The 25,500-nt window shown below is 46.9% G+C and overlaps 1 protein-coding gene across 1 annotated transcript; it reads right to left on the bottom strand.

Moving 5' to 3' along the window:
• Positions 1-7,063: 7,063 nt before the first annotated feature.
• Positions 7,064-25,207, bottom strand: MBLAC2 (metallo-beta-lactamase domain containing 2). The gene is made up of 2 exons (XM_075325108.1): positions 24,631-25,207; positions 7,064-13,517 (listed from the first exon to the last, which is right to left on the bottom strand). Exons 1-2 carry the CDS (start codon positions 25,079-25,081, stop codon positions 13,132-13,134), a joined length of 837 nt encoding a protein of 278 aa, XP_075181223.1. The 5' UTR covers positions 25,082-25,207; the 3' UTR covers positions 7,064-13,131.
• Between the last annotated feature and the right edge of the window lie 293 nt (positions 25,208-25,500).

The following is a 25,500-nucleotide window of genomic DNA, read 5'->3' as shown; positions in this document are numbered from 1 at the left end:
GTGTTGGCAATAACTAAATCACACTTACAGCCAGTTGACATGGATTTAAGTTGACTCAACCTCTGTCCTGTGTCCTTGTGCGTACCACATTGAGCATGGAGAAAAGAAAGAAGACCAAAGAACTGTCTGAGGACTTGAAAATCCAAATTGTGAGGAAGCATGAGCAATCTCAAGGCTACAAGTCCATCTCCAAAGACCTGAAAGTTCCTGTGTCTACGGTGCGCAGTGTCATCAAGAGGTTTAAAGCCCATGGCACTGTGGCTAACCTCCCTAGATGTGGAAGGAAAAGAAAAATTGACGAGAGATTTCAACGCAAGATTGTGTGGATGGTGGATAAAGAACCTCGACTAACATCCAAACAAGTTCAAGCTGCCCTGCAGTCCGAGGGTGCAACAGTGTCAACCCGTACTATCCGTCGGCGTCTGAATGAAAAGAGGCTGTATGGTAGGATACCCAGGAAGACCCCACTTCTTACCCCGAGACATAAAAAAGCCAGGCTAGAGTTTGCCAAAACTTACCTGAGAAAGCCTAAAATGTTTTGGAAGAATGTTCTTGGTCAGATGAGACAAAAGTAGAGCTTTTTTGGAAAAGCCATCAACATAGAGTTTACAGGAAAAAAAAAGAGGCATTCAATGAAAAGAACATGGTCCCTACAGTCAAACATGGCGGAGGTTCCCTGATGTTTTGGGGTTGCTTTGCTGCCTCTGGCACTGGACTGCTTGACCATGTGCATGGTATTATGAAGTCTGAAGACTACCAACAAATTTTGCAGCATAATGTAGGGCCCAGTGTAAGAAAGCTGGGTCTTCCTCAGAGGTCATGGGTCTTCCAGCAGGAGAATGATCCAAAACACACTTCAAAAATCACTAGAAAATGGTTTGATAGAAAGCACTGGAGACTACTAAAGTGGCCAGCAATGAGTCCAGACCTGAATCCCATAGAACACCTGTGGAGAGATCTCAAAATGACAGTTTGGAGAAGGCACCCTTCAAATCTCAGGGACCTGGAGCAGTTTGCCAGATAAGAATGGTCTAAAATTCCAGCAGAGCATTGTAAGAAACTCATTGATGGTTACCGGAAGCGGTTGTTCGCAGTTATTTTGGCTAAAGGTTGTGCAGCCAAGTATTAGGCTAAGGGTGCCAATACTTTTGTCTGGCCCATTTTTGGAGTTTTGTGTGAAATGATCAATGATTTTATTTTTGTTTCATTCTCTTTTGTGTTTTTTCATTGCAAGCAAAATAAATGAAGATAATAATACCAAAGAATTTGTGATTGCCATCATTTTCAAGAAGAAACTGAGTATTATCTGACAGAATTGCAGGGGTGCCAATACTTTTGGCCAGCATTGTATATGTGTGTGTGTATATATATATATATATATCTCTTCAGTGATTTTCCTTAATACAATATATTAGTATATGTAATTTTAAAGATGGCTCCTGATTCCTGGCCAACACCCAAGAGGGCGGCAAACAAGAGAGAATTCTCAACGTTTGGACTGACCAATCCAGCAGAGACTATGCAAATTCCTATACTTCCTGAGTCCAGCCTGCGATACTCGATTGGACTATATTTTGTCTACACCCTTTACTCCCCTAGAACTATAAAGGCTTTGTGAAAAATAAACGGGCAGAATTCCTTTGGCGTCCGTCATGGAAGAAAGTTCATAATAACCAATTTAAGTCTGTTATTTTTTCCTGTGTGCACACATGACATTATAATCTGAACACGGCAGTCAGATCTTAAGAGACCCTTTGCAGTCCCACCTCAACATTAGTACGACTATTTTACAGCACACAAGTTCGGGTCTCCATTGACTTATATGGGGTTCAGCATCGGAGGTCAAGTTCGGGTCAAGTCTGTTTCCCGAATCAAACTTTTTTAAAGTCCGGCCAAACCGAACATCCACAGGTCCGTAAATCACTATTTTATTGATATCCGTGAATATCGGAGTGTGAAGGTAGAGTGTGAAGTCAGAGAACCTCAAGGAGAACATTTATGCAAAAAAATACTGCAGCTTATTTTACTGCAGCTGCTTGTGATTGGGTCTGCTCTTATTTTTGATGATTGATGACAGAAGAATGAACCTCCAATACGTCACTTGAAATAAAACTCCTTGCTCTAAATACAAATGTTCAATTTTCTGAGAAAACTACAGAATTTTAAAGTAATGAAAAACAAGACAAATGGTAAGAACATGCACTGCAGGGTGACTACCACTAGATGGCAGAATCTCCTCACACTGAGAAGCATGGCTCCCGAACAGAAGATTTAGCCTTTAGTTTTAGTTTTTTTTAATCATTCACAGGAGTCCCTGTTGAAGATCACAATCAATCTCCTCTGAGCTTTTTCATACATCAGCTTTTGTGGTATATGTGCTATCTACAGTGCCTTGCAAAAGTATTCACCTCACAAACTGGAAATCTACAGAGTTGTTTTTTTGAGGGCTTGCACCACTTCATATAAAGAACATGCCTACAACTGTGAACGTTTGGTTTTCATTTTATAGTGAAACAAATAGGACAAAATAACTAAAAACTTCAGTGTGCATAACTATTCATAACCCTAAAGTCAGTACTTTGTAAAGCCTCTTTTTGTGGCAATTACAGCTGTGAGTCGCTTTGGATAATTGTCTATGAGCTTTCCACATCTTGCCACTGGGATTTTTGCCCATTCCTCAAGCCAAAACTGCTCCAGCTTCTTCAAGTTAGATGTTTTCCTCTGGTGAACAGCAATCTTCAAGTCTGACTCCAGATCCTCAATTGGATTAAGGTCATGGCTTTGTGAAGACCACTCCAATACATTTACATATTTCTCCTTTTCTCCTTAAATCACTCGAGTGTTGCTTTAGCATTAGCTTTGGGTCATTGTCTTGTTGGAAGGTAAATCTCCATCTCCATCTCAAATCACTGACAGACTGTAATAGGTTTTCCTCAAGTATGTCTGTATTTCATACTATTCATCTTCCCCTCGACTCACACTATTTTCCCTGTTCCTGTTGCCGAAAATCACCCCTACAGCATGATGCTGCCACCACTATGTTTCACTGTGAGGATGAGCTGTGTTGGTTTCGCAGCAGACAGTCTTTACCTTGGTGGCCAAAAAGTTCAATTTTGGTCTCATCTAACCACAGCATCTTCCTCCATACATTTGACTAGTCTCCCACATGTTTTTTGGCAAACTCAAAACGACCTTCCGATTTTTGCCTATAAGTAAAGGCTTTGTTCTGGCCACTCTTCCATAAAGGCCAGCACTATGGCGTGTATGGCTTATTGTGGTTGTATGCACAGATACTCCGGTCTCTGCTTAAGAACTCTCCAGCTCCTTGAGGATTACCTTTTGGTCTCCTTGCTGTTTATCTGATTAATGCCCTCCTTGCCGGGGCTGAGAGTTTTGGTGGGTGGCCCTCTCTTGGCAGGTTTGTTGTGGTACCATGTTTTCTCCATTTCATCATAAAGGATTAAATGGTGCTTCGGGGATCATCAGGGATTGGGATTTTTTTTTTTAGAACCCAACCCTGACTTGTACTTCTCAGCAACTTTGTCTCTGACATGTTTGGAGATCTCCTTGGCCTTCAAGGTGTTTGGTTAGTGGAGCCTCCTACTTAACGGTGTTTCAGCCTCTGTGGCATTTCAGAAAAGGTGTGTATGTACTGACAGACCACGGGCACTTAGATTGCACACAGGTGGACTTCCTTTCGCTAAAGGTGTGACTTATGAAGGTAATTTTTCTGCACCAGAAATTTTTAGGGGCTTCATAGCAAAAGGGGTGCATATATATGCAGATGACAATTTTTATTTATATTATCTCATAAATTAAAATTTGTTTATATTTTCCTCACTGCACTTTGCCAACCTACACTATTTAGTGTTGATGGATTATAAACAAACTGGATTACAAAATATTTAAACACAGGTTGTAATGTATCAAAATAGGTAAAGAGCCAAGGGGGTGAATATTTTTGCAAGGAACTGTATTATTCTTATAGATTGCCACATTCAATGCAATGGATCCATGATCTAGCTACATAAACGCAAAGACGTCCTTTGATTCACATTCTGGATCAAAGTCAAATCAATTGTCCTTTTGGGGAAAAAAAACAATCTGATAACACAAGGATGTCATCAGTTTGCTAGCCGTATGTCACAGTTTAATGGGTAGAAGTTAACAAGAGACGTTGAATCCATCGAGGAATCACTTAGATTACTGAATACAGCAGTTTTGATACAATCAGAATTTTTAGATTTAGCATGTAGCAGAACTGAGTAATGTAACCCCGCCCGTACCAGGCTTTGCATGTACATTGTCTTTAGACAGTGAGCTACTTAAAGTGAACCTGTCAGGTGCAATATGCACCCAGAACCACAAGCAGTTCTGGATGCATATTAGTAATTCCTGCCTAACTGTCCCTGTATACACTAGCATAGATAAATAGATCTTTAAAAAAGTATTTCTAAAGATTGTTTCTCATATGCTAATGAGGCCAGCAATTAGTCTCAAGGGCATTACTTCCCTTTGCTGGTTGGTCCACTTAGCATGTAAGCACACCCCTGTGGGCGTACCAACATGCTAATGAATGCGCATCGACGCACACATACCTCACGCTTGATAGTGGATGAATGCGCACTGGGCATGATCTGGAGTCCCCGGGACTTCCGATCATGTGCACTACACTAATGCTGGGTGTGACCTTCCTGGCTTCAGTGAGGTATAGTGCACATGATAGAAAGTCCTGGGGACTTCAGATCATGCCCAGTGCGCATATATCCGCCATTAAGAGTGAGATATGTGCGCGTTGTCGTGCACTCATTAGCATGTTAGTTTGCCCACAGGGGCGTGCTTACATGCTATGTGGGCCGACTAGCCAAGGGAAGTAATGTCCTTGCAACTCATTAGCATATAAAAAAAACAATCTTTAGAAATACGTTTTCTAAAGATCCCTTTATCTATGCTAGTGTATACAGGGACGGTTAGGCAGGGATTACTAATATGCATCCATAAATGCCCATGGTTCTGGGTGGATATTGCACATGATATGTTCACTTTCATACAAGAGGAGGCCTGGTCAGACAAGTAGATGTATGAGCTTTAGTTTGGGCGGTGATAATCTCCTAGTGATAAACCTTCATTGTGTGGACACAGCACACAGCCTAATAAGTGACACATTGCAGAATTCAGTTCTTTATCCCCTACATTATGCTGTCCTCGGATTAAATAGCAAAAAACTGCTGACTGGTTCAATTTTAAACGGAACTTCTGAGGCAATTAATGGGGCGGCGTTTCAGAGAAGATATACTCTTGCTAAAGCCGGCCCGAGGACCAGACCTTGAGTAATCTCCTCTCCAAGTATGGTCTCTTCTGAGTGCTCCTGCTAATGATTGCCAGGTGATTAGTTTGTAAATATGCAAAATGGGGAAAAGTTCGTTTGTGGTGGTGCTAGATTGGTAAATAGGAATAGTGGTCTGCAGGTGTAAAACACATAAAAAGTAGCACCAAGGAAGTCCGTTCAGGGGTTGAGTGGGTTAAATGTGGATGTACCACCTGATCAAGGCTCTGGTCCACAGCCGAAAACTGGTTTGTGACTATGTACCGTAGACCTTTAATAAAAGGTATCTTATTTTATCCATATGTTGAAGTCTCCATTCTTCTGCCAGTGCACCAATACCTCTGTTATATGATCCAGCTTGTAAATAGGGAAAGACCTGTCAATCATCTGCAACATTGCTAGGAGGATCTTCAAAGTACATAGTATACATGGCTGCAATTATGAATCACAGCATCCATTCTTCTTCATACAGTGCCTGACAGAAGTTCTGTGGCTTATCCATGTTATATAAATAAAAGCTTATAACCTGATTTTAAATTCATCCATTGGTTTTATAAATTACCCTTTTTTTTTCTTGGGCTCTGTCACCCGTTTGATATAAATGGTTGTGTCAGTATTTGTTTCTCTCCTGGGTGTGTTTTAACTGGGGATTCATTGATAAGAATCCTGCTAATAGTATACAGCCGGCTGTCCTATGTTTAATCTGCAGCTTACTGATGTTGTCGCACGGCTTTAGACACCACTGGCCTGAATCCCTGTCAATAGCAACACTGCTTATGTGCGGTGCTGTCGAGGAATTCAGACCTGTGGTTACGTTGTCCTGGGGACGGCTCATTGAGACAATTCTAGGTCTTGTACTCTGCCACTCGCTTCCACGCGATGCCACTATTATAACCTGAACTCAGCTCACCCCGGGTTCAGGCAAGGTTCACAGAGCCGAGTTTTACACTTGGGCTCTGTTACCCGCTTGATATAAATGACTGCTGTGACTGTTTTTTTATTTTTTTGAATGAGGGAGAATCCTGAACGTCTTTCAATCATGGTTTCATTGATAAAATTCCTCCAAATAGTTTTCCTCTTTTTCCTGATGATCTACGATGTTGGTTTTTGCAGACATTCCCTGTAAAATCCCCAGTGGCACTTACGAGGAGATTATCTACCTCCACACTTTAACCCCGTAAAACTGCTGGTTCCAAAACAAAGTAAAACAGACACTTGTTTTTTAACCCATGAGTCCTGATTTTTAGAATTTTTTAATTGTGGATAATAAAACATTTTTTTGCATGAATATTTTATAACATATTTTTATACCATTATCTATTGTTTTCCCCTCTTTTCTTTGCCTTTTATACATGTAAATGTGTGTGCTGTTACATGCGTCATTCCTACCCGCCAATTTTTTTATTTTGGGGGTGTGGCTTGACATTTTTTTCTTTTTTCTGGGTTGTATATATGCTGGGATCCTAGGATCAACTGCAGATATGTTTTTTTTGTACTGTATGTCCTGATGAAGGGAGCAGAGCTCCTGAAACGCGTAGACAACAAGCTACAATAAAGGAACATTGACCATCTCTTTGTCCTCCTTCCTGATGAACAGCGCGGCATAAAACCCCTTCTCTATTGTTCTCTGTTATAAATTACCCTTTTGAAAGCTGAAACCCTCCCAAATTTGGTTTAGGTTATGAAAATAAAGTTGCTGCAAAGCTGAAATATTGATCATTTAATGAAGACAGAAACATCAGATTTTGGCAAGATAAAAGTAAAAAGCCCACAGAAAGTAATGTGAAATTCAAACAAATAATTAACTTCTAACACAAAGATATGTGGCATAACATTGGTGAATGAAGTTGTGGTGCTATTACAGCCATATTTCATATTTTGTGTGACTTCCATGAGCTTGAAGGACTGCATCCATACGGTTCAACAATGATTCATACAAACTGAGGCAACAAGAATTATAAAAACTGTACAAACAAAAATTACATTAAATTGACCCGAGAACCGATTCAAACGTCTGATTTTCATGTACGTGGTCTAACAGAATGTGTATCAATTATAGTCACTTCTGCAATTAGTGCACGTGGCAGGCAGCAAGATACAGACTTGGGTCCGTGCAATCTGTTCTCCAACAGAAAAATGTTTCTTACAAGTCTATGGGTCCAAGAAAATCATGGAAAGAACAAGGACTCCATCTGTTTCTAACATTGAGAAAATATCTGATGGTAGAGGCAGAAACGGTGATGAAATGCTGATCCAGCATCTTTTGGAGATCATTATGTCTTTTATGTGCATGCAAAAAAAAGAAAGAAAATACAAATGTCTGAATAAGGCCTGACTAGGAGAACCTGGGAAACACCGAATAAGGCCCCCTTCACATGTCAGTGATTCTGGTACGTATGTTGCTGTTTTATATGTACCAGAATCACGGACATATGCAGGCTCATTAAAATCAATGGGTCTACGCACACATTAGTGATATTTCCCTGACGTGTTTGCATCGCAGCGCACACGCGTGTCCATGTGCTCCGCACAGAGACAAGTCCATTTTTTCTGGCATCACTGATGTCCCACGGACCACACAGTGGTGTTATCCATGAAACACGTACCAGAAAAGCCACGTACATTTAAAATAAAAAGCTTTTTAAACTTACCCGTCTCCAGCGATGCTGTCTGCTGCCGCTGCTGTCTCTGCTTCCAGGCTGGCTAATTATTCTCATACATATGCACTGCACAGCCGACCCGGAAGTAGCTGCAGCGTGGAGGCAGCAGCGGCCGGACACAGCATCGCAAGAGACTTCAGCACCACAGAGAGGAGGAGCATGGACAGGTGAGTATAAGTGCCTGATCTCCGTGTATTATCACGAATAGCACATGGAGATCACACGTATGCCGAATTCCCGGCACACGGAAGGCCATACGTACCTTTATCACGTCGGTGAAAACCGTGTGTGTTTTTCACTGACGTGTGAAAGAAGCCTAATGGGTAGAATGTACATACGAGCAATTATAGGAAATATTATCCAATAAAAGACATTTAAATTAATACAAACATACAAGATTTGAGTCACAGCATTTTATTTGCATATATAGCGATGAATATTTTAGCAAAACAATAAATGCATTAGAAATTATGACTGCACATCATATCATTGTAATGTTGCTCTCTGTACCTGTATAAAATACATTCATAGGATCATGTACCGGCATACATAATGTGTAGTGCACGGCTGCTAATTCTATCTATTACTTATAAGCATTGTATTACTGTATATGCTCCAAAAATAATTTTACCTCACAGTAAATTTCACACTTTATAATTTGAAGAATATATATATTGTATATAAATATGTAGATTACTTTGATTAATATAAAACATTTTTAAATAAACAATTTAGACGTTTGCACAATTGCACTACTTTGCATACATTGCACACCATTATGCTGCACACAGGCTTGCGGGTACTATCATTTTGGCCACTGGGTGGCAGTAAAGAGGCGCTGCAGGAAACACTGACAAGGACATATAATAATATGGACACTTCCGATCCTACTCCTCTACTATGGATACGGCCAATCCTACTCCTCCCCCACTATGGATACGGCCTATCTTACTCCTCCCTCACTATAGGTACGGCCGAACCTACTCCTCCCCCACTATAGGTACGGCTGATCCTACTCCTCCCCTACCATGGATACGGTCGATCCTACTCCTCCATCACCATGGATATGGCCGATCCTACTCCTCCCCCACTATGGATACGGCCGATCCTACTCCTCCTCTACTATGGATGCGGCCGATCCTACTCCTCCCTACAGGACAGAGATGAGACTTTCTACGGTTGTCATGTACGTGATGAACCCTCTAGTTGCATCTTTTCTTATTTGCTACATTCTGTCGGTAACTAGATGTTATGTTGTTCTGATAGCATTGTAATTATGGGAGTGGGGACAATTATTCTAGAATAATTATGTATTTATATTGCATACTGATATGGTAGGAATCAGTGTCCGCTGCAGGCAATCTGCGAACGGCATTTTATAATATAGCTAAATAATAAACTTCTGGCTTATTTTGCGTCTCACTATTTGTCACCATAGCTCAAAGCTAAATTTGAGTTCCCCTTTAAGCTCTATAAGAGAAAGTGCATTCTGCCATTGATCAAGTCACGTTACGGGGTCAAGTGGTCAGATTATGCCCTTATTTCATTCCCGTTGCTCCTCTGAGTATTCTGGTGTTTGTTTTTTGCTTTTTAGTTTCAATTATTACGGCCTTTACCAAGGTGTGGCACACAGGATTTTCTGGGTGCGTGATTTTAGGCTGCACAGGGTAATTACCCTCTTTAAAGATTATAAAAATTCACACTAAATATAAGGTCTATATCACTACAAACATATGGAGGTTTAAAAAAAAAATTAAAAAAAACCTAAAAGCTGTGGAGAGCAGCAGGAATAAAATAAGAGTAAAATGTGTTGACGTTTGACCTAGTGACCGTTCGTCTTTAAGCAGATTACTTTAGGCCTCTTTCCTGGTCTTGAGGTGCGCCCCATTCACCACATGGAGGCCAACAGACTGGCATGTAATACAAAAAGATCTGCCACCAGACCACACAACCTCCCCTCGTTACTTCTCACAGCGATATATTTTTTCCTTCAGCTAGAAGCAAATAGTGATGACGGCCCGTGGAGCCATCAGATTGTTCTCCCTGCTCTTCTCTGACATATTTGCTCATGTTACACATTCTTTTAAACAAAGTATTCTGCACATTTTCCGGATCTCTGGTCACTCATGGTACATCAGCCAGGTACACGGTGCCGGTCACAGGCTGGGCAGGTTCTGCACCCTTCATGCCCCAGATATAGGATTATTATTAGGATGGATTCATAAATACATTTGCTGGCACAGTTTTTCATGTTTTCTTTTAGCAAAACACAGGATCCAATGGTAAGGAAAAGTTTAATAAAGGAAGTCTCCTCAACAATTGTATCCATCCCTGTGTGGTGCCCAAAAACTGCCAACACTGCACCAACTGCTCTGTTTTAGGCCTCAGGGCTCATTCAGATGTCATTTTTAGAGTATGGGTTCTGTCTGTATTTTTCATGGCTAGAACTTGTACCAATTATAGACTATGGAGCTGTTCACATGTCTCATTTTTTTTTTCTTTGGACCAAGTGGTCCACAGTAATTTTCTTATTCCAACTCTTGGGTAATAACTCTCCGATGCAATTCTATGGGTCCGTGAGAAAGTCGAACAGTATTCTGTTGACATCCATGTGCTCTCCAGTTTTCGCAGACTGTTTGATAGGAGACGTTTTGGAAACCTTTATCTAATTTTTTTCATTCAAAAATTGATGAACCTCTGACCAAACTTTGATGGTAAAAACTGACACATTGACCAAACTCTGATGAAACTCTGAATGAGACCTTACACATCCGTGTTTGTTTTGTCTCTGCACAGGAATAGACCATTTCTCATCGTCATGTTCTGGATTGTTTTTCATTCATCCATGGTCATCTGTCCATTTTTACCATCCATGTGTCATAAGGTTTTCCTCTATGCAAAAATAAAGCAAAGGAGCTTCTTCTTGCAGTCAGTAAAAGACAGCAATTGGAAGCCAGCTGTGTGCGGTCCGGAGCTTTTCGCTATGCGCGGTCCGGAGCTTTTCACTGTGTGGGGTCCGGAGCTTTTCGCTGTGTGCGGTCCAGAGCTTTTTGCTGTGTGCGGTCCAGAGCTTTTCGCTGTGTGCGGTCTGGAGCTTTTCGCTATGTGCGGTCCAGAGCTTTTCGCTGTGTGCGGTCTGGAGCTTTTCGCTGTGTGCGGTCCAGAGCTTTTCGCTGTGTGCGGTCCAGAGCTTTTCGCTGTGTGCGTTCCAGAGCTTTACGCTGTGTGCGGTCCAGAGCTTTTCGCTATGTGCGGTCCAGAGCTTTTCGCTGTGTGCGGTCCAGAGCTTTTTACTGACCCATAAATCGATGAGTTCTATCTGTAGTCAGCAAAAAACTTGACAGAAGACTGACAGCACATGGACGACTAATGCTGACATGTAAATCAGGCATGGACACACTGAGAATTCTTGTACTCAAGGTACAGTTTGGATTTTTTATGGCTTTTGCACTTTGATCTGGTAGAAGGCAGAAAGACATTCTCCTATGCATTTCGAGCACTAGGGCTCTTACACATAGCTATTGGTATTTTATTAGTAACAAATAATGTTTTAACACTCCTTTGCGGTAACTGGATGTCTTTCTGCCGTCTAACTAATCATTTTCCCCAGGAGCCGGACTGTGGTCATTGTCCGTGCATCCCACCCTTATTGGATGATGTGATATTTTTTTGTTTTGTACTTTGCTTCACTAAATAATATATCATATCAGAACTATAATCTTCAGTAAATGTTTGGTACAAAGGAGCCTGGGGTGAATGGAGCAGTGCAACTAGAGAGGGCACAGTGTCGCTCCCCTGGTCCAACCAATGAGGCCCAGATGTGGAGCGATGCCTGAACCTGGCTGTGCTGTTATACTTTCCGATCAGACACTGACAGCTTTTGTTCCATCCTGGGTGACAATAATAATCCCGGCCTAACTCTACTTCCAATTATTTCCATGATATTTATATCAAAATGTTGTATTTAAATCACGCATTTCACTACCTTCCATGTCAGTAAGGGTATGTTCACACGTACTGGATTTCTTGGAAAACATGAAGGCGATATGGGAAAATCCACACCAAATTGGGCCATTATTACTGCTTGAATAAAAATCCAACTATAGTTAACATGGAAGCAACAGGGGGCTAACACCAGTCTCCGTGCACCCATACTCAAGGGACAACCTCCTGTGATTGGCTGCAGCGTTTCTATGTGATGCCATGTCATCAGATGTACAGAGTGCAGGGACCAGGAAGCGCTGCCACAGAAGCACCAGGGAAAGTAAGCGTAGTGATTCCTGTTATTATAAGGTTTGAGTATCCTGCTGTTGTTTATTTTCGTATTTGCAGATCTTGTAGCAGAATGTACAAAAATTTGGCTTGTGTTTTTTGATTTCCCGAGTGAACTTAAAGGGAACCTGTCTGCTGATCCATGCTGCCCGAACCATGGCATCATGAAGCAGAGCCTACCTCCAGCACTGCAGCTTTGGTTGAAAACCTGGCTGCGGACTATGCTAGAATGAGTAGTACAAAGCAGGTTCCCAGCGGCTCCTCCCCTCCCGATCCCTCAGACTGAGGTCTCCCTACACACAGAGGAAGAGCCCTGTCTGTCATGTAGAGCAGTGCGGAGAGAAGCCGCTGGGGACCTGCCTCTAGGACTAGTCTAGTTGTATCATCCTCGGCCAAGTTTCCTCTGTAACACTCGGTGCAATAACGGAGCCAGTCTGACATATCAGTAACATTATTTCATCTGCTGTGAATTTAGAATTTCCCAAAATGGGTCCTTTTCGTCACTGAAAATGTTTGCATCCTATGATGAGACTTATTAAAATTGCATCCATCGCATTCTGAACCTTATTTTCTGTAAGAAAAAGCAGCCAGAAATTCCCCAGCTATTCTGTTACATGTAAACTGACCCTTAGTGTTCAATCGATTGAACCTGCACAAAATTTCCAAAAATAAATATTTTCATCTGATTTTGGCCATAAATCCATTTTGCAATCTAAACCCACATTCAGTAATAGAATATGTACTTCCCACCTGGATAATAATAGAAGCTAATGTGGGAAGTAATAAAGGCATCGACATATTGAAAGCCGGGGTATCTTGTTTGGTTTCGGATGTTTGCATAGACGTCCATTTATTCCTGGCATTGCTGAAGCTCTAAGTTGTCCTCCTGGAGTTAGATACACGTAGGGCCAATCCAGCAAAAGAGCGCACCGCATAGGTCGACACTTTGTGGCAAACTCCAGCATTTGATATATAATTGGAGGCTAAACGATGAAGTCTCTCTGCCCCAAATGTGTTGTAATGCCCAGGGAGCACTTTGTCTACCTGACCTCTGTCCACCAAATCTTTGAGACATTCACAGGATCTGATGTACTCCGGGATGTTACTGTAAGGAAGCCAGTCTATCATGGATCCATCGTAGGCCACGTCACCAGTGAACAGGATCTTACGATCCCGATCATGTAAGCAGATACTGCCACGTGAGTGTCCCGGCATATGCATCACTGTCAGCTGTCTGTCACCAAGGCTGATGATGTCTCCTGAAAAATAAAACACGTGGAGGTAAGAGCTCGGCGTCCAATCTGCCAGACTATAAATCATTACTGTACAAAGCTACATCTGAAGCTGGTCACTACTGTTGGGTTATTATTTATCGTCATGAGATTTATCCAGTCCCTGAGACCTCCATGTATTGGGCCACCGTACATGGAGAGATAGGAGCAGCTTTCTATACATGTCTAAGGATATTTAGAAAATTGCTGATCATGTGGCCTCATCTCCATTCTCAGCAGCAGGAATCAGCATAAGAAATGTAGAAAATAAATACCCAAGATGAGGATCCGCCCCTAACATCGTATGATGAGGAGGACAAGATTATATAACTACATCCCAGCTGGAAGCTGTAGGAGCAAAGTGCCATGTTGTGTTTAGATGAAAAACACTGCGTGTTTTTATATCATTTTTGTGAACATTTATGAGGTGAAAACACATAAAATTCACATTGAAAACATATTGAAATCTAAATGTCCTGTTTCCTCAGATTGAACTAAAATTGTATTACTTAGGCCAAATACGGACAGTGATGGAAGAACCAGTGCGAGTCTCCTGACCCATCCTCACCGGCCTCATAGGCATATATCAGGCTGCGGAATTCACGACAGGAGGTCCACGACCGGGGTCCGACATACAAGGATGTGTGAGGCCGCCTTCACTTGCAGTTTTGCCTCAGTTATGGTGTTAGATAAATGTAATCCAGATGTGCAGATAATTATCGCTGCATTTCTTCCTAAGGCCCTGTGTGCACACTGCGGTATTTGCCGCAATTTTCGTGGCAGAAAAGGTGCGTTTTTTATTCCTAACCTTGCTGCAGTTCTTCCCCAGCAAAACCTATGGGGGGAAAAAAAATGCTGTGCGCACACTGCGTTTTTTTACCTCTAGGTTTTGCTGCAGAATTTTTGCAGCAAAAAGAATGAGCATGTCACTTGTTTTCCACAGGTACCTGCGGTTTTTGACATAGATAATGATAAAAATAACGCAGGAACCAACCTGCAGGTCCGTGATTGCCGCACGGAGACATGTCCGTTTTTTTCTGGCATCACTGATGTCCCACAGACCACACTATGGTGAGATCCGTGAAACACGTGCCAGAAAAAAAACGTGCATATAAAATAAAAATAATTTTATACTCCCCTTCTCCAGCGACGCTCTGTGCAGCCTGTGCTGCCTGCTGCTTCTGAGCCGGCTCATTACTGTCGTGCATATTCATGAATGCACAACACAGCCGACCCGGAAGCAGCTGCTGCGGGGGTCAGCGCCGGCCGGATGCTGCACCGCGGGACTCTTCAGCAGGAGAGCGGGTGCGGGCACAGGTGAGTTGATTGCTAAGTGCAATCACGGACCACGGAGAACGGAGCCTGGATTGCACATAGACAACCTAATCATGGAACACGGAGGGACATGTGCATGTTTTACACGTCAGTGAAGAACGTCTGTGTTTTTCACTGACGTGTGACACGGGCCTTAGGTGCAACAATGAAGTATCAAAGTAATACATACATGGCTACAAGAGCGCAGCCAGATAATCCTGCTCGTAGCTTGGCCAGCATTGATCTCCTCTCAGGTTACTTTTAATGCCATGTGTTATTCGCAGAGATAAGTACATGAACAAGTCATATCTTCCTCTGCTGACTGAAATGTAGTTTTGATACAAAGACACGAATGAGTCCCTTAGGGGCTAACCAGAGGTTGACCAGGGCACCTTCTTCCACCTATGGCCATGTAGGGGACACAGCTATCATGTGGAAGAAGGTGCTGAGGTCAGATTAGACCAAAGTAGAACTTTTTGGGCTAAATGCATAACGCTATGTGCAGAAAACTAATGCCAAACATCACCCTGAAAACACCATCCCCACCGACACACATGGTGGTGTCATCATCTTACCAGTGCGACAATGTAATGGTACAGATCAAAGCATATTCATGTGCGTCAATAAACCAGTCCAGATCTAAATCCCATTGAGAATCTTTGTTAATAATTGAACATTGCTGTTCACAGATGCCTCCATCCAATGTCATTGAACTAGAGATATTCTGCAAAGAAGAATGGGCAAAAATTTCAGTCTCTAGATGTACAAAGCTGGAAGAGACGTATCCCAAACTTGCAGCAATAATTGCAGGGACTAGTGGTCCTACATAGTATTGACTTAGAGGGGCTGAATACAAATGAACGCCACCATTTTCAGATTTATATTTCTAAAATATCTAGAAAACCAATTACCATTTCCTTTATGCCTAAGAAACACTTGCTTCTTTGTGTTGGTATATCACATAAAATCCAAATAAAATTCATTTAAGTTTCTGGGTGTAATGTGAAAATTCATGGTGTATGAATCCTTTTTCAAGGCAGTGTATATAGAGCAGACATCTGCCTCTAGCACTCTGTGGCTGCGCCAAACTAAACTAATAATATTCACAGTAACCCATTAGAACAAATGTTTCTCTATGCCGTATTTCCCCAACATAACTGTAGTAGATGTGTAATTATATTTTCCTAAACTTTAATGACACACGGGGGTATTCCTGCCGGGCTGTACAGTGACCGATAAGTGGTCCCCGGTGAAGGAGCTACAAGCACTACTTCCAGGAAACCCTGAGATCATCCTTCCAAAACTTGCAAATAATTATGGGCCATGATCTAATATGCACAGCTCCGCATATCATCACATACATAATGTATGATTACTTTTCCATGATTATGTCAGTGTGAACAAAATTATATGAGAAATAAGCCGCTACTCCCAGAGATGTGAGAGCACACGGCGCATTACTTTTACGTGTCTGCCATGCACTTAAGAGCTGCTTTCTGAGCGGGCCGCTAAAAGGGGTGACCACCTCTATTTGTATTATGGTAAATCGATGATAACAAGTAAATGCTTCCGCCGTGCAGTCACAGTGGAGACTGTAATATCTACAGGATCTGTATGTGCTTTCCTCAAAAGATCAATGAGAACGGTTTAGGTTACACTCAGCTGGAACATCTTGTCTTATTTCTCACAAACTGATCCGTACAAGTTATATGGATGACTAAAATGTATAAACTTACCGCAATCCACCACGTTACAGCTTGTCCTTTCACTTAATGGGGTGGTCTCAACTTCCCAAACTAGTGGCAACTGATATACCGTATTTTTCAAACTATAAGATGCACTTTTTTTCCCTCAAATGTTGGGGGAAAGTGGGGGGTGCGTCTTATAGTCTGAATAAAGGGCATGGCTGCGGGGAATGAGGGTGTTGCAGTGGCACGGGTCATTGGGGGCATGAGTCTGTCGTGACCACGTGGGCCTGCTCATTTCATATGCGCTGCATTTTCCCGCCCATCATTTCTCAGCGCTGAAGCCAGCGCTGACAGGTGGGCGGGATGATGGGCGGGGGATGCGCACATACTAAACAGCTAGCTAGCATGATCACCTCTGGTAACTACAGCCTGGAGTGATCATGTGCAGCTGTATTCACTGCCCCCCGCGCACCATCATCAGCGCGGGGTGCAGTGAATCAGTATACTCACCGACAACGATCCCTGCAGCATCGCTCGTCCTCTTGTCTGTCTGACGTCATCGCTGTGACATTGCGATGCTGCAGGGATCGTGGCCGGCTCCACACAGGTCAGCGACGCTGCTGCTGACACAGATGGGAGGAGGAGCGATGCTGCGTGGAGCGAGGAAAGGTGAGATTAAACGTTTTTTTTTTTTTGTGTGCCACAGGATGCGGCTATACACCAGCATGGGGTATATAGCATGATGCGGCCATATGCGAGGATGGGGTATAAAGCAGGATGGGAGCACATACCAGGATGGCAGTACATAGCAAGATGGGGGCTATATCAGGATGAGGGACATATATATATATTATATAACACACACACACACACACACACATACACATACACACACAGCAGGAGGATCATTACCAGGATGGGGTACCTTAGTAGAGAATTTGGGGACATTACTCCCATAACAGTGCGTTATGACCACATTTTTTGCTTAAAATTTTATTTTCCTATTTTCGCTCTCTAAGGCTATGTCTGCACTTTGCGTCATCCTAGTTGCAGTTCTAAACGCATCCTTTGGCAGAAATGTTTTTTGCCAAAGTTGCTTTTGAGCACAGAATCGCGGTAAATATGCATTTTTGCTGCATTTTTAGCGCTTTTTACATGCTTTTCCATTGCGTTTAGACAGATGCGTTTTGAACATAAAGACACTGCAAATTAAGTTTAAACAGTGAAACACAATGAAAAAAAAAAAGAACACAAAATTATTGAAATCATAACGAAAATAGTTATATTTCATATAATTATAGTGGTTTATACTATTTATCGCTAAAATAGCAATAAATTAATATTTTTCATTAATTTAATTGTTGGACTATGTGTGTGTGTAAAGGGACATATTATTCCATTATTTTGAGATCAGAAAAGCATGCGTTTATGTAGTCCAAAACGCATGTTTTCTGCAGCTAAAAAGCAGGTAAAACGCTGGAATTTTGATGTTTCTTGATTTTTACAACTTCTCATTGACTTCAATGTTAGGAAAACGCACCCCAAATGGCAAAAACAATTGACATGCTGCTTCTTTGAACGCAGAGTTTTTGTCCAAATTTATGCAAATTAAACCGCAGTGTTTTGAACAGCAAAGTGCGGACAAGAAATCCATATATCTCATAGGCTTGGCTGGAAAATAAAAACCCATGGATTTTGGCATGAAAACGCTGCAGTTCAAAACGCTGCTGAAAAGCAGCTGAAAACGCAAAGTGCAGACACAGCCTAAAACCAGGGTGCGTCTTATAGTCCAAATACAGTATTAAGGGGAGATGTATCCGGCCATACAGGAGTGTAGGGAGATGTAGGATTACATGCTGGCCACTTAGGGGTACTTTGCACGTTGCGACATTGCTACTGCAATGTCGTCGGGGTCAAATCGAAAGTGACGCACATCCGGCGCCAGTAATGACGTCGCAACGTGTAAAGCCTAGATGCACTGATAAACGATCGCAAAAGCGTCGTAAAATTGGTGATCTGTGTAGTGTCGGTCATTTTCATAATTTCGCTGCAGCGACAGGTACGATGTTGTTCCTTGTTCCTGCGGCAGTACATATCGCTGTGTATGAAGCCGCAGGAGCGAGGAACATCTCGCACCCTCATTCCCCGCAGCCATGCCCTACATTTAGACTATAAGACGCACCCCCCACTTTCCCACAACATTAGGGGGGAAAAAAGTCCGTCTTGTAGTCTGAAAAATACGGTATATAGTCTATGATTCCATTTATCGGATCAGTTATTGTCCTATATCGCTAGCTAGATACATAGATTGCTAGATAGTTAAAATAGATAATTACAAAAATTATTTATATTTGCCAAATGCCAAAATAATGAGAGGAAGAATATTTTTTTGCATTTTTATTATTTTCTGCAAAGTCAAACATTTACATACACAGAGTATTATGCCTTTAAAGTGAACCTGTCATCAGAAATTTAGCTATAAACCTAAAAGTTCCCCCCTCTGCAGCTCCTGGGCTGCATTCTAGGAAGCTTCCTATAGTTTTTGTGGCCCCTTTTATTCCAAAATAAATACTTTACAAACTTGTACCTATTCGTATGCAAATTTCTTAAATCTTCCATGGGGGCGGGCTGCCTGATGTACGTTACTGTCCTCCTGCCGATTTACGCCGCCCCCGAACGCTGAATTTCAAACCTCAGGACGCCGCCCCTGGGCGCCCGTGGTCCCGCGCATGCGCTGTGCTACTGTAGCGGTGCTGTGCACTGCGTGCACGTGTGACCGCTGGTGACGCTTTTGCGTGGGCACCGACTGCTCCGTCCGCTCCTCCCATCTATTTCCTGCTGCTGAGCAGGATGGGAAGGAGGTGACGTCCGGTCATCTGGCCATTGAGCGTTTGCGCAGAACGCTGGAGGAAGAGGGGAAAGTGCGGTCACGAGGTTATGGACGGCACTTGCTGATGACACTCACAGCGCCGCCCATAACCTTGTGCCCGCGCAAAGTGTCACTAGCGGTCACACGTGCACACAGTGCACGGCACCGCTACAGTAGCACAGCGCATGCGCGGGACCACGGGCGCCCAGGGGCGGCGTCCTGAGGTTTGAAATTCAGCGTTCGGGGGCGGCGTAAATCGGCAGGAGGACAGCAACATACATCAGGCAGCCCGCCCCCATGGAAGATTTAAAAAATTTGCATACGAAAAGGTACAAGTTTGTAAAGTATTTATTTTGGAATAAAAGGGGCCACAAAAACTATAGGAAGCTTCCTAGAATGCAGCCCAGGAGCTGCAGAGGGGGAAACTTTTAGCTTTATAGCTAAATTTCTGATGACAGGTTCCCTTTAAACAATATGGGACAGACCATATGATGATGTCATGTCTTTGGAAGCTTCTGATTGCAACACCTGAGTTAATCAGAGACACACCTGTGGATGTATTTTAATGCACACCTGAAACACACTGCTTCTTTGTGTATCATCATGGCAAAGTCAAAAGAAATCAGCCAAAATCTCAGGAAGAGAATTGTCGACTTGCACAATTCTGGTTCATTCTCGGCTGCAATTTCCAGATTCCTGAAGGTGCCTCATTCATCTGTACAAACAATTATATGCAAATACAAAAAGGATGGGATTGTCCAGCCATCATACCGCTCAGGAAGATGGGTTCTGTGTACCAGAGAAGAATGTGCTTTGGTCAGACACGTCCATATCAACCCAAGAAGAAAAACAAAAGACCTTGTGAAGATGCTGGCGGAAGCTGGTAAGATTGTGTCATTATCCACAGTGAAATGAGTACTGTATCATCATGGGCTGAAAAGCTACTCTGCCAGAAAAAAGCCATTACTCCAAATGAAACGTAAAAAAGCCAGATTAAGTTTTCAAATGCACACAGGAACACAGACCTTAATTTTTGGAGACATGTCCTGTGGTCTGACAAAACTAAAATTGAACTGTTTTGCCAAAATGACCATCATTACGTTTGGAGGAAAAAGGGAGAAGCCTTGAAGCCTAAGAACAACATCCCAACTGTGAAACCCAGTGGCAGCATCATGTTGTGGGGTTGTTTTGCTGCAGGAGGGACTGATGCACTTCACAAAACAGATGGAATCATGAGAAATGAAGATTATGTGGCAATACTGAAGCAACATCTCAAGACATCAGCCAGGAACTTAAAGCTTGGGCGGAAATGGGTATTCCAAATGAACAATGACACAGCATACTGCAAACTGGCTAAAAAGTGGCTTAAGGATAACAAAGTCAATTTTTTTGTAGTGTCCATCACAAAACCCTGATGTAAATCCTATTGAAAATTTATGGGAAAAGCTCAAGAGAATGCTTGTGAGCAAGGCGACCTACAAAGAGTTACACCAGTTCTATCAGGAGGAATGGGCTCTAATTCCTACCAACTATTGTGAGAAGCTTGTGGAAGGATATCCAAAACATCTGACTCAAGTCATAAAGGGAATGGTACCTAATCCTAACGAAATGTATGTAAACTTTTGACACTGTAGAAAATAATAAAAATGCCTTAAAACATTCTCTCATTATTCTGGCATTTGGCAAATATAAATAATTTTGGTTCCTAATTGACCTAAAATGGGAAAGGTTTATTTTGATTTAATGTCAGATAGTGAGAAAATCCTGCACGTGTCTTTTTAGATAATAGATAGTGTATGGAAACGTCTGGTTTCAACTGTACATCACATACTTGCGGACAGGTGACCTCCGTTCTCGGGTCTGACACCAGCGAATCTTCCCAGCGCAGTGTGTGTGATGTGAGGATTCACAAGTCTGCAGTCACAGAGTGATACATAGAAGGACTGGAGCCTTGTGAATTTAGACCGGACAAATCCTTTAAAGGGGTTGGCCACTATTTTTACATTAATTCACAATAATTATCCTTAAGATAGGTCATCAATGTCTGATCAGCCAGGGTCAGACACCCCACACCTCCGCCGATCAGCTGCTCTCGGTCCCGGTGGTGGCAGCAAACAGCTGGAAATGCTCAGTTCCGGAGCTGCTCCATCTTCTGATAGTGGCTGCAGCCGGGGACTGCACATCCACCTCCCATTCAGATCAATAGGAAGCAGATGTGCAGAGGAATCGGGGCCAAGGACTTAAAGAATTTGTTTGGTCTAAATCTACAAGTCTGCAGTCCCTCCATGTATCACTCTGTGACAGCGCATAATACATACTGTGCGCTGCGAGGATTCGCCAGTGTCAGACTCAAGAACGGCGGTCACCTGGCCGCGAGTATGTGAGCGCACAGGGGGAAGAGAGAGAGCCGACGGGGGGGGGGGGGGGGAGAGAGAGCTGACGAGGGGGTGGGGAGGGGGGGAGGGGGGGAGGGCCCAGGGGGAAAGAGAAAGAGGGGGTGGGGAAGAGAGACAGCCCGCGGGAAGGGGGGAGAGGGACAGCCTGCAGGGGGGGGAGGGACAGCCCGCCGGGGGGGAGGGGGAGAGACAGCCCGCGGGAGGGTGGGGGCAACCCACGGGAGGGGGGGCAGCCCGCGGGGGGAAAGAAAGAGAGACCCCAAGGGGGGTGAGAGAGACCAAGGGGGGGGTGAGGGGACAAGAGAGGGCCCCGGGGGGGCATAAAGAGAGAACCTGAGGGGGGGGTGGGGACAGAGAGCCCAGGGGGGGGGAAGGGAGGGTTGTTACACAGAGAGCCGGGGGAAAGGGGGGGTGTTTGGGTTACACAGGGAACCCAGGGGAAGTATGACAGAGGGCCCGGGGGGACACAGAGAGCCTGCGGGGGGGAGGTTTGGGGGGACGACACGCAGAGAGCCCGGGGGGGTGGGGGGACGACACGCAGAGAGCCCGGGGGGGGGGGTGGGGGGACGACACGTAGAGAGCCCGGGGGGGTGGGGGGACGACACGTAGAGAGCCCGGGGGGGGGGGGGACGGGACGACACGCAGAGAGCCCGGGGGGGGGGGGGACGGGACGACACGCAGAGAGCCCGGGGGGGTGGGGGACGGGACGACACGCAGAGAGCCCGGGGGGGTGGGGGACGGGACGACACGCAGAGAGCCCGGGGGGGGGGGGACGGGACGACACGCAGAGAGCCCGGGGGGGGGGACGGGACGACACGCAGAGAGCCCGGGGGGGGGGGGACGGGACACAGAGAGCCCGGGGGGGGGGGGGACGGGACACATAGAGAGCCCGGGGGGGGGGGGAACGGGACACAGAGAGCCCGGGGGGGGGGGACGGGACACAGAGAGCCCGGGGGGGGGGCGGGACACAGAGAGACCGGGGGGGGGACGGGACACAGAGAGCCCGGGGGGGGGGGGACAGGACACAGAGAGCCCGGGGGGGGGGGGGACAGGACACAGAGAGCCGGGGGGGGGGGGGGGGGGGACAGGACACAGAGAGCCCGGGGGGGAGCGGGACACAGAGAGCCTGGGGGGGGACACAGAGCACAGAGAGCCCCCCGGGGGGGGACACAGAGCACAGAGAGCCCTGGGGGTGGGGGGGGGGGGGACGGGACACAGAGAGCCCGGGGGGGGGGGACGGGACACAGAGAGCCCGGGGGGGGGGGGACGGGACACAGAGAGCCCGGGGGGGGGGACGGGACACAGAGAGCCCGGGGGGGGGGGGGACGGGACACAGAGAGCCCGGGGGGAGGGGACGGGACACAGAGAGCCCGGGGGGAGGGGACGGGACACAGAGAGCCCGGGGGGAGGGGAGGGGACGGGACACAGAGAGCCCGGGGGGAGGGGAGGGGACGGGACACAGAGAGCCCGGGGGGAGGGGACGGGACACAGAGAGCCCGGGGGGAGGGGACGGGACACAGAGAGCCCGGGGGGAGGGGACGGGACACAGAGAGCCCGCGGGGGGGGGGGGGGACGGGACACAGAGAGCCCGCGGGGGGGGGGGACGGGACACAGAGAGCCCGCGGGGGGGGGGGGGGGACGGGACACAGAGAGCCCGCGGGGGGGGGGGACGGGACACAGAGAGCCCGCGGGGGGGGGGGACGGGACACAGAGAGCCCGCGGGGGGGGGGGGACGGGACACAGAGAGCCCGCGGGGGGGGGGGACGGGACACAGAGAGCCCGCGGGGGGGGGGGGGGGACGGGACACAGAGAGCCCGCGGGGGGGGGGGGGGACAGGACACAGAGAGCCCGCGGGGGGGGGGACAGGACACAGAGAGCCCGCGGGGGGGGACAGGACACAGAGAGCCCGCGGGGGGGGGACGGGACACAGAGAGCCCGGGGGGGGGGACAGGACACAGAGAGCCCGGGGGGGGGGGACGGGACACAGAGAGCCCGGGGGGGGGGGGGGGGGGACGGGACACAGAGAGCCCGGGGGGGGGGGGGACGGGACACAGAGAGCCCGGGGGGGGGGACGGGACACAGAGAGCCCGGGGGGGGGGGGGGGGGGACGGGACACAGAGAGCCCGGGGGGGGGGGGGGACGGGACACAGAGAGCCCGGGGGGGGGGGGACGGGACACAGAGAGCCCGGGGGGGGACGGGACACAGAGAGCCCGGGGGGGGGGGGGGACGGGACACAGAGAGCCCGGGGGGGGGGGGACGGGACACAGAGAGCCCGGGGGGGGGGGGACGGGACACAGAGAGCCCGGGGGGGGGGGGACACAGAGAGCCCGGGGGGGGGGGGGAACGGGACACAGAGAGCCCGGGGGGGGGGGACGGGACACAGAGAGCCCGGGGGGGGACACAGAGAGCCCGGGGGGGGGACACAGAGAGCCCGGGGGGGGGGACACAGAGAGCCCGGGGGGGGGGACACAGAGAGCCCGGGGGGGGGACACAGAGAGCCCGGGGGGGGGGGGGGACACAGAGAGCCCGGGGGGGGGACAAAGAGAGCCCGGGGGGGGGGGGACAAAGAGAGCCCGGGGGGGGGGGGACAAAGAGAGCCCGGGGGGGGGGACGGGACACAGAGCACAGAGGGGGGGGCACAGAGAGCCGGGGGGGGGGGGCTGGACACAGAGAGCCCAGGGGGGACGGGACACAGAGAGCCGGGAGGGGAGGGTGGGAGACAAACAGAGCTCATCATGGCTCATCATGCTGCTACTTCTCTGCCGGAAAAAAAATTAGTTGACGAGCAAGTGAGTGTCCGTCAGTCATCCGCCCGTCCGTCCCTGGTGTTTACCATCTTCCAGGATGTGGGTGGGGGTCACCGGCTGCACCCTGAACTGACTGGCGCTCCAGCCGGGGGTCGGGGGCTTCACCACTTCGCTGTCAGACAGCCAGGTCACGGTCTCGAAGTTATCTCCCCGGATCAGCGCCTCCGCCTCCTGCCGGTGCACCGCCACCTGCTCGAATTGGTGCAGACCACCGGCGTGATCGAAGTGAACGTGCGTAGCCACTGCCATGAGCGGCCGGCGCCCGGATCCCCCGTCCTTGCCGTGCGGGAGCAGCCCAGCAGCGCTCAGGTAGTCCGGGAGGCTGCGCAGCCCGAGTCCGGTGTCTATGACCAGGTCCTGGTGGGAGCCGCGCAGCAGCCAGATATTCGCCCTGTTTCCAGACTCATAAAACCGCTCTTGTATCCAGAACACGCCGTCCCCCAGGGCCTTGTGCGCGTACCACTCCAGTGCGGCCATGGCGGGACTGTTCCCGGGCACAGAGCTGCACACACCGGGCACAGAGCTGCACACACCGGGCACGGAGCCTGTTGCAGCCACTCAGAACCCCGGGCAGCGCCCACAGAACTGTCATCCAAGTGGAGTTTCGGAATGCGCCTCCACCAATAGGAGACGAGTCCTGAGTGTCGTCACCGATGAGCGTACCAATGAGAATGAAGCACTGAGGAAAGCATGTTCGGTGTGGAGCAGTGAGTCCTGAGAGCAGTAGAAAAACATGACAGTGATGACGGAGCTGCCACACGGTGCAGTGCTGATACAGGTCACTGCTGATACAGGTCACTGCTGATACAGGTCACTGCTGATACAGGTCACTGCTGATACTGGTCACTGCTGATACAGGTCACTGCTGATACAGGTCACTGCTGATACAGGTCACT

The sequence above is a fragment of the Anomaloglossus baeobatrachus genome, chromosome 1 (assembly GCF_048569485.1).
Source record: "Anomaloglossus baeobatrachus isolate aAnoBae1 chromosome 1, aAnoBae1.hap1, whole genome shotgun sequence".
Taxonomy (NCBI): Eukaryota; Metazoa; Chordata; class Amphibia; order Anura; family Aromobatidae; genus Anomaloglossus; species Anomaloglossus baeobatrachus.
The sequence above is the reverse complement of the archived record's forward strand: the minus strand, read 5'-3'. Positions and strand labels throughout refer to the sequence as shown.

What these genes read in the sequence shown, in the direction of transcription:
- MBLAC2 (XM_075325108.1), bottom strand. Translation starts at nt 25,081, where the DNA reads ATGGCCGCACTGGAGTGGTACGCGCACAAGGCCCTGGGGGACGGCGTG. An exon ending in CACCCACATCCTGGAAGATG is followed by an intron (nt 13,518 to 24,630) that starts GTAAACACCAGG and finishes TTTATTTTTCAG; the next exon opens with GAGACATCATCAGCCTTGGT.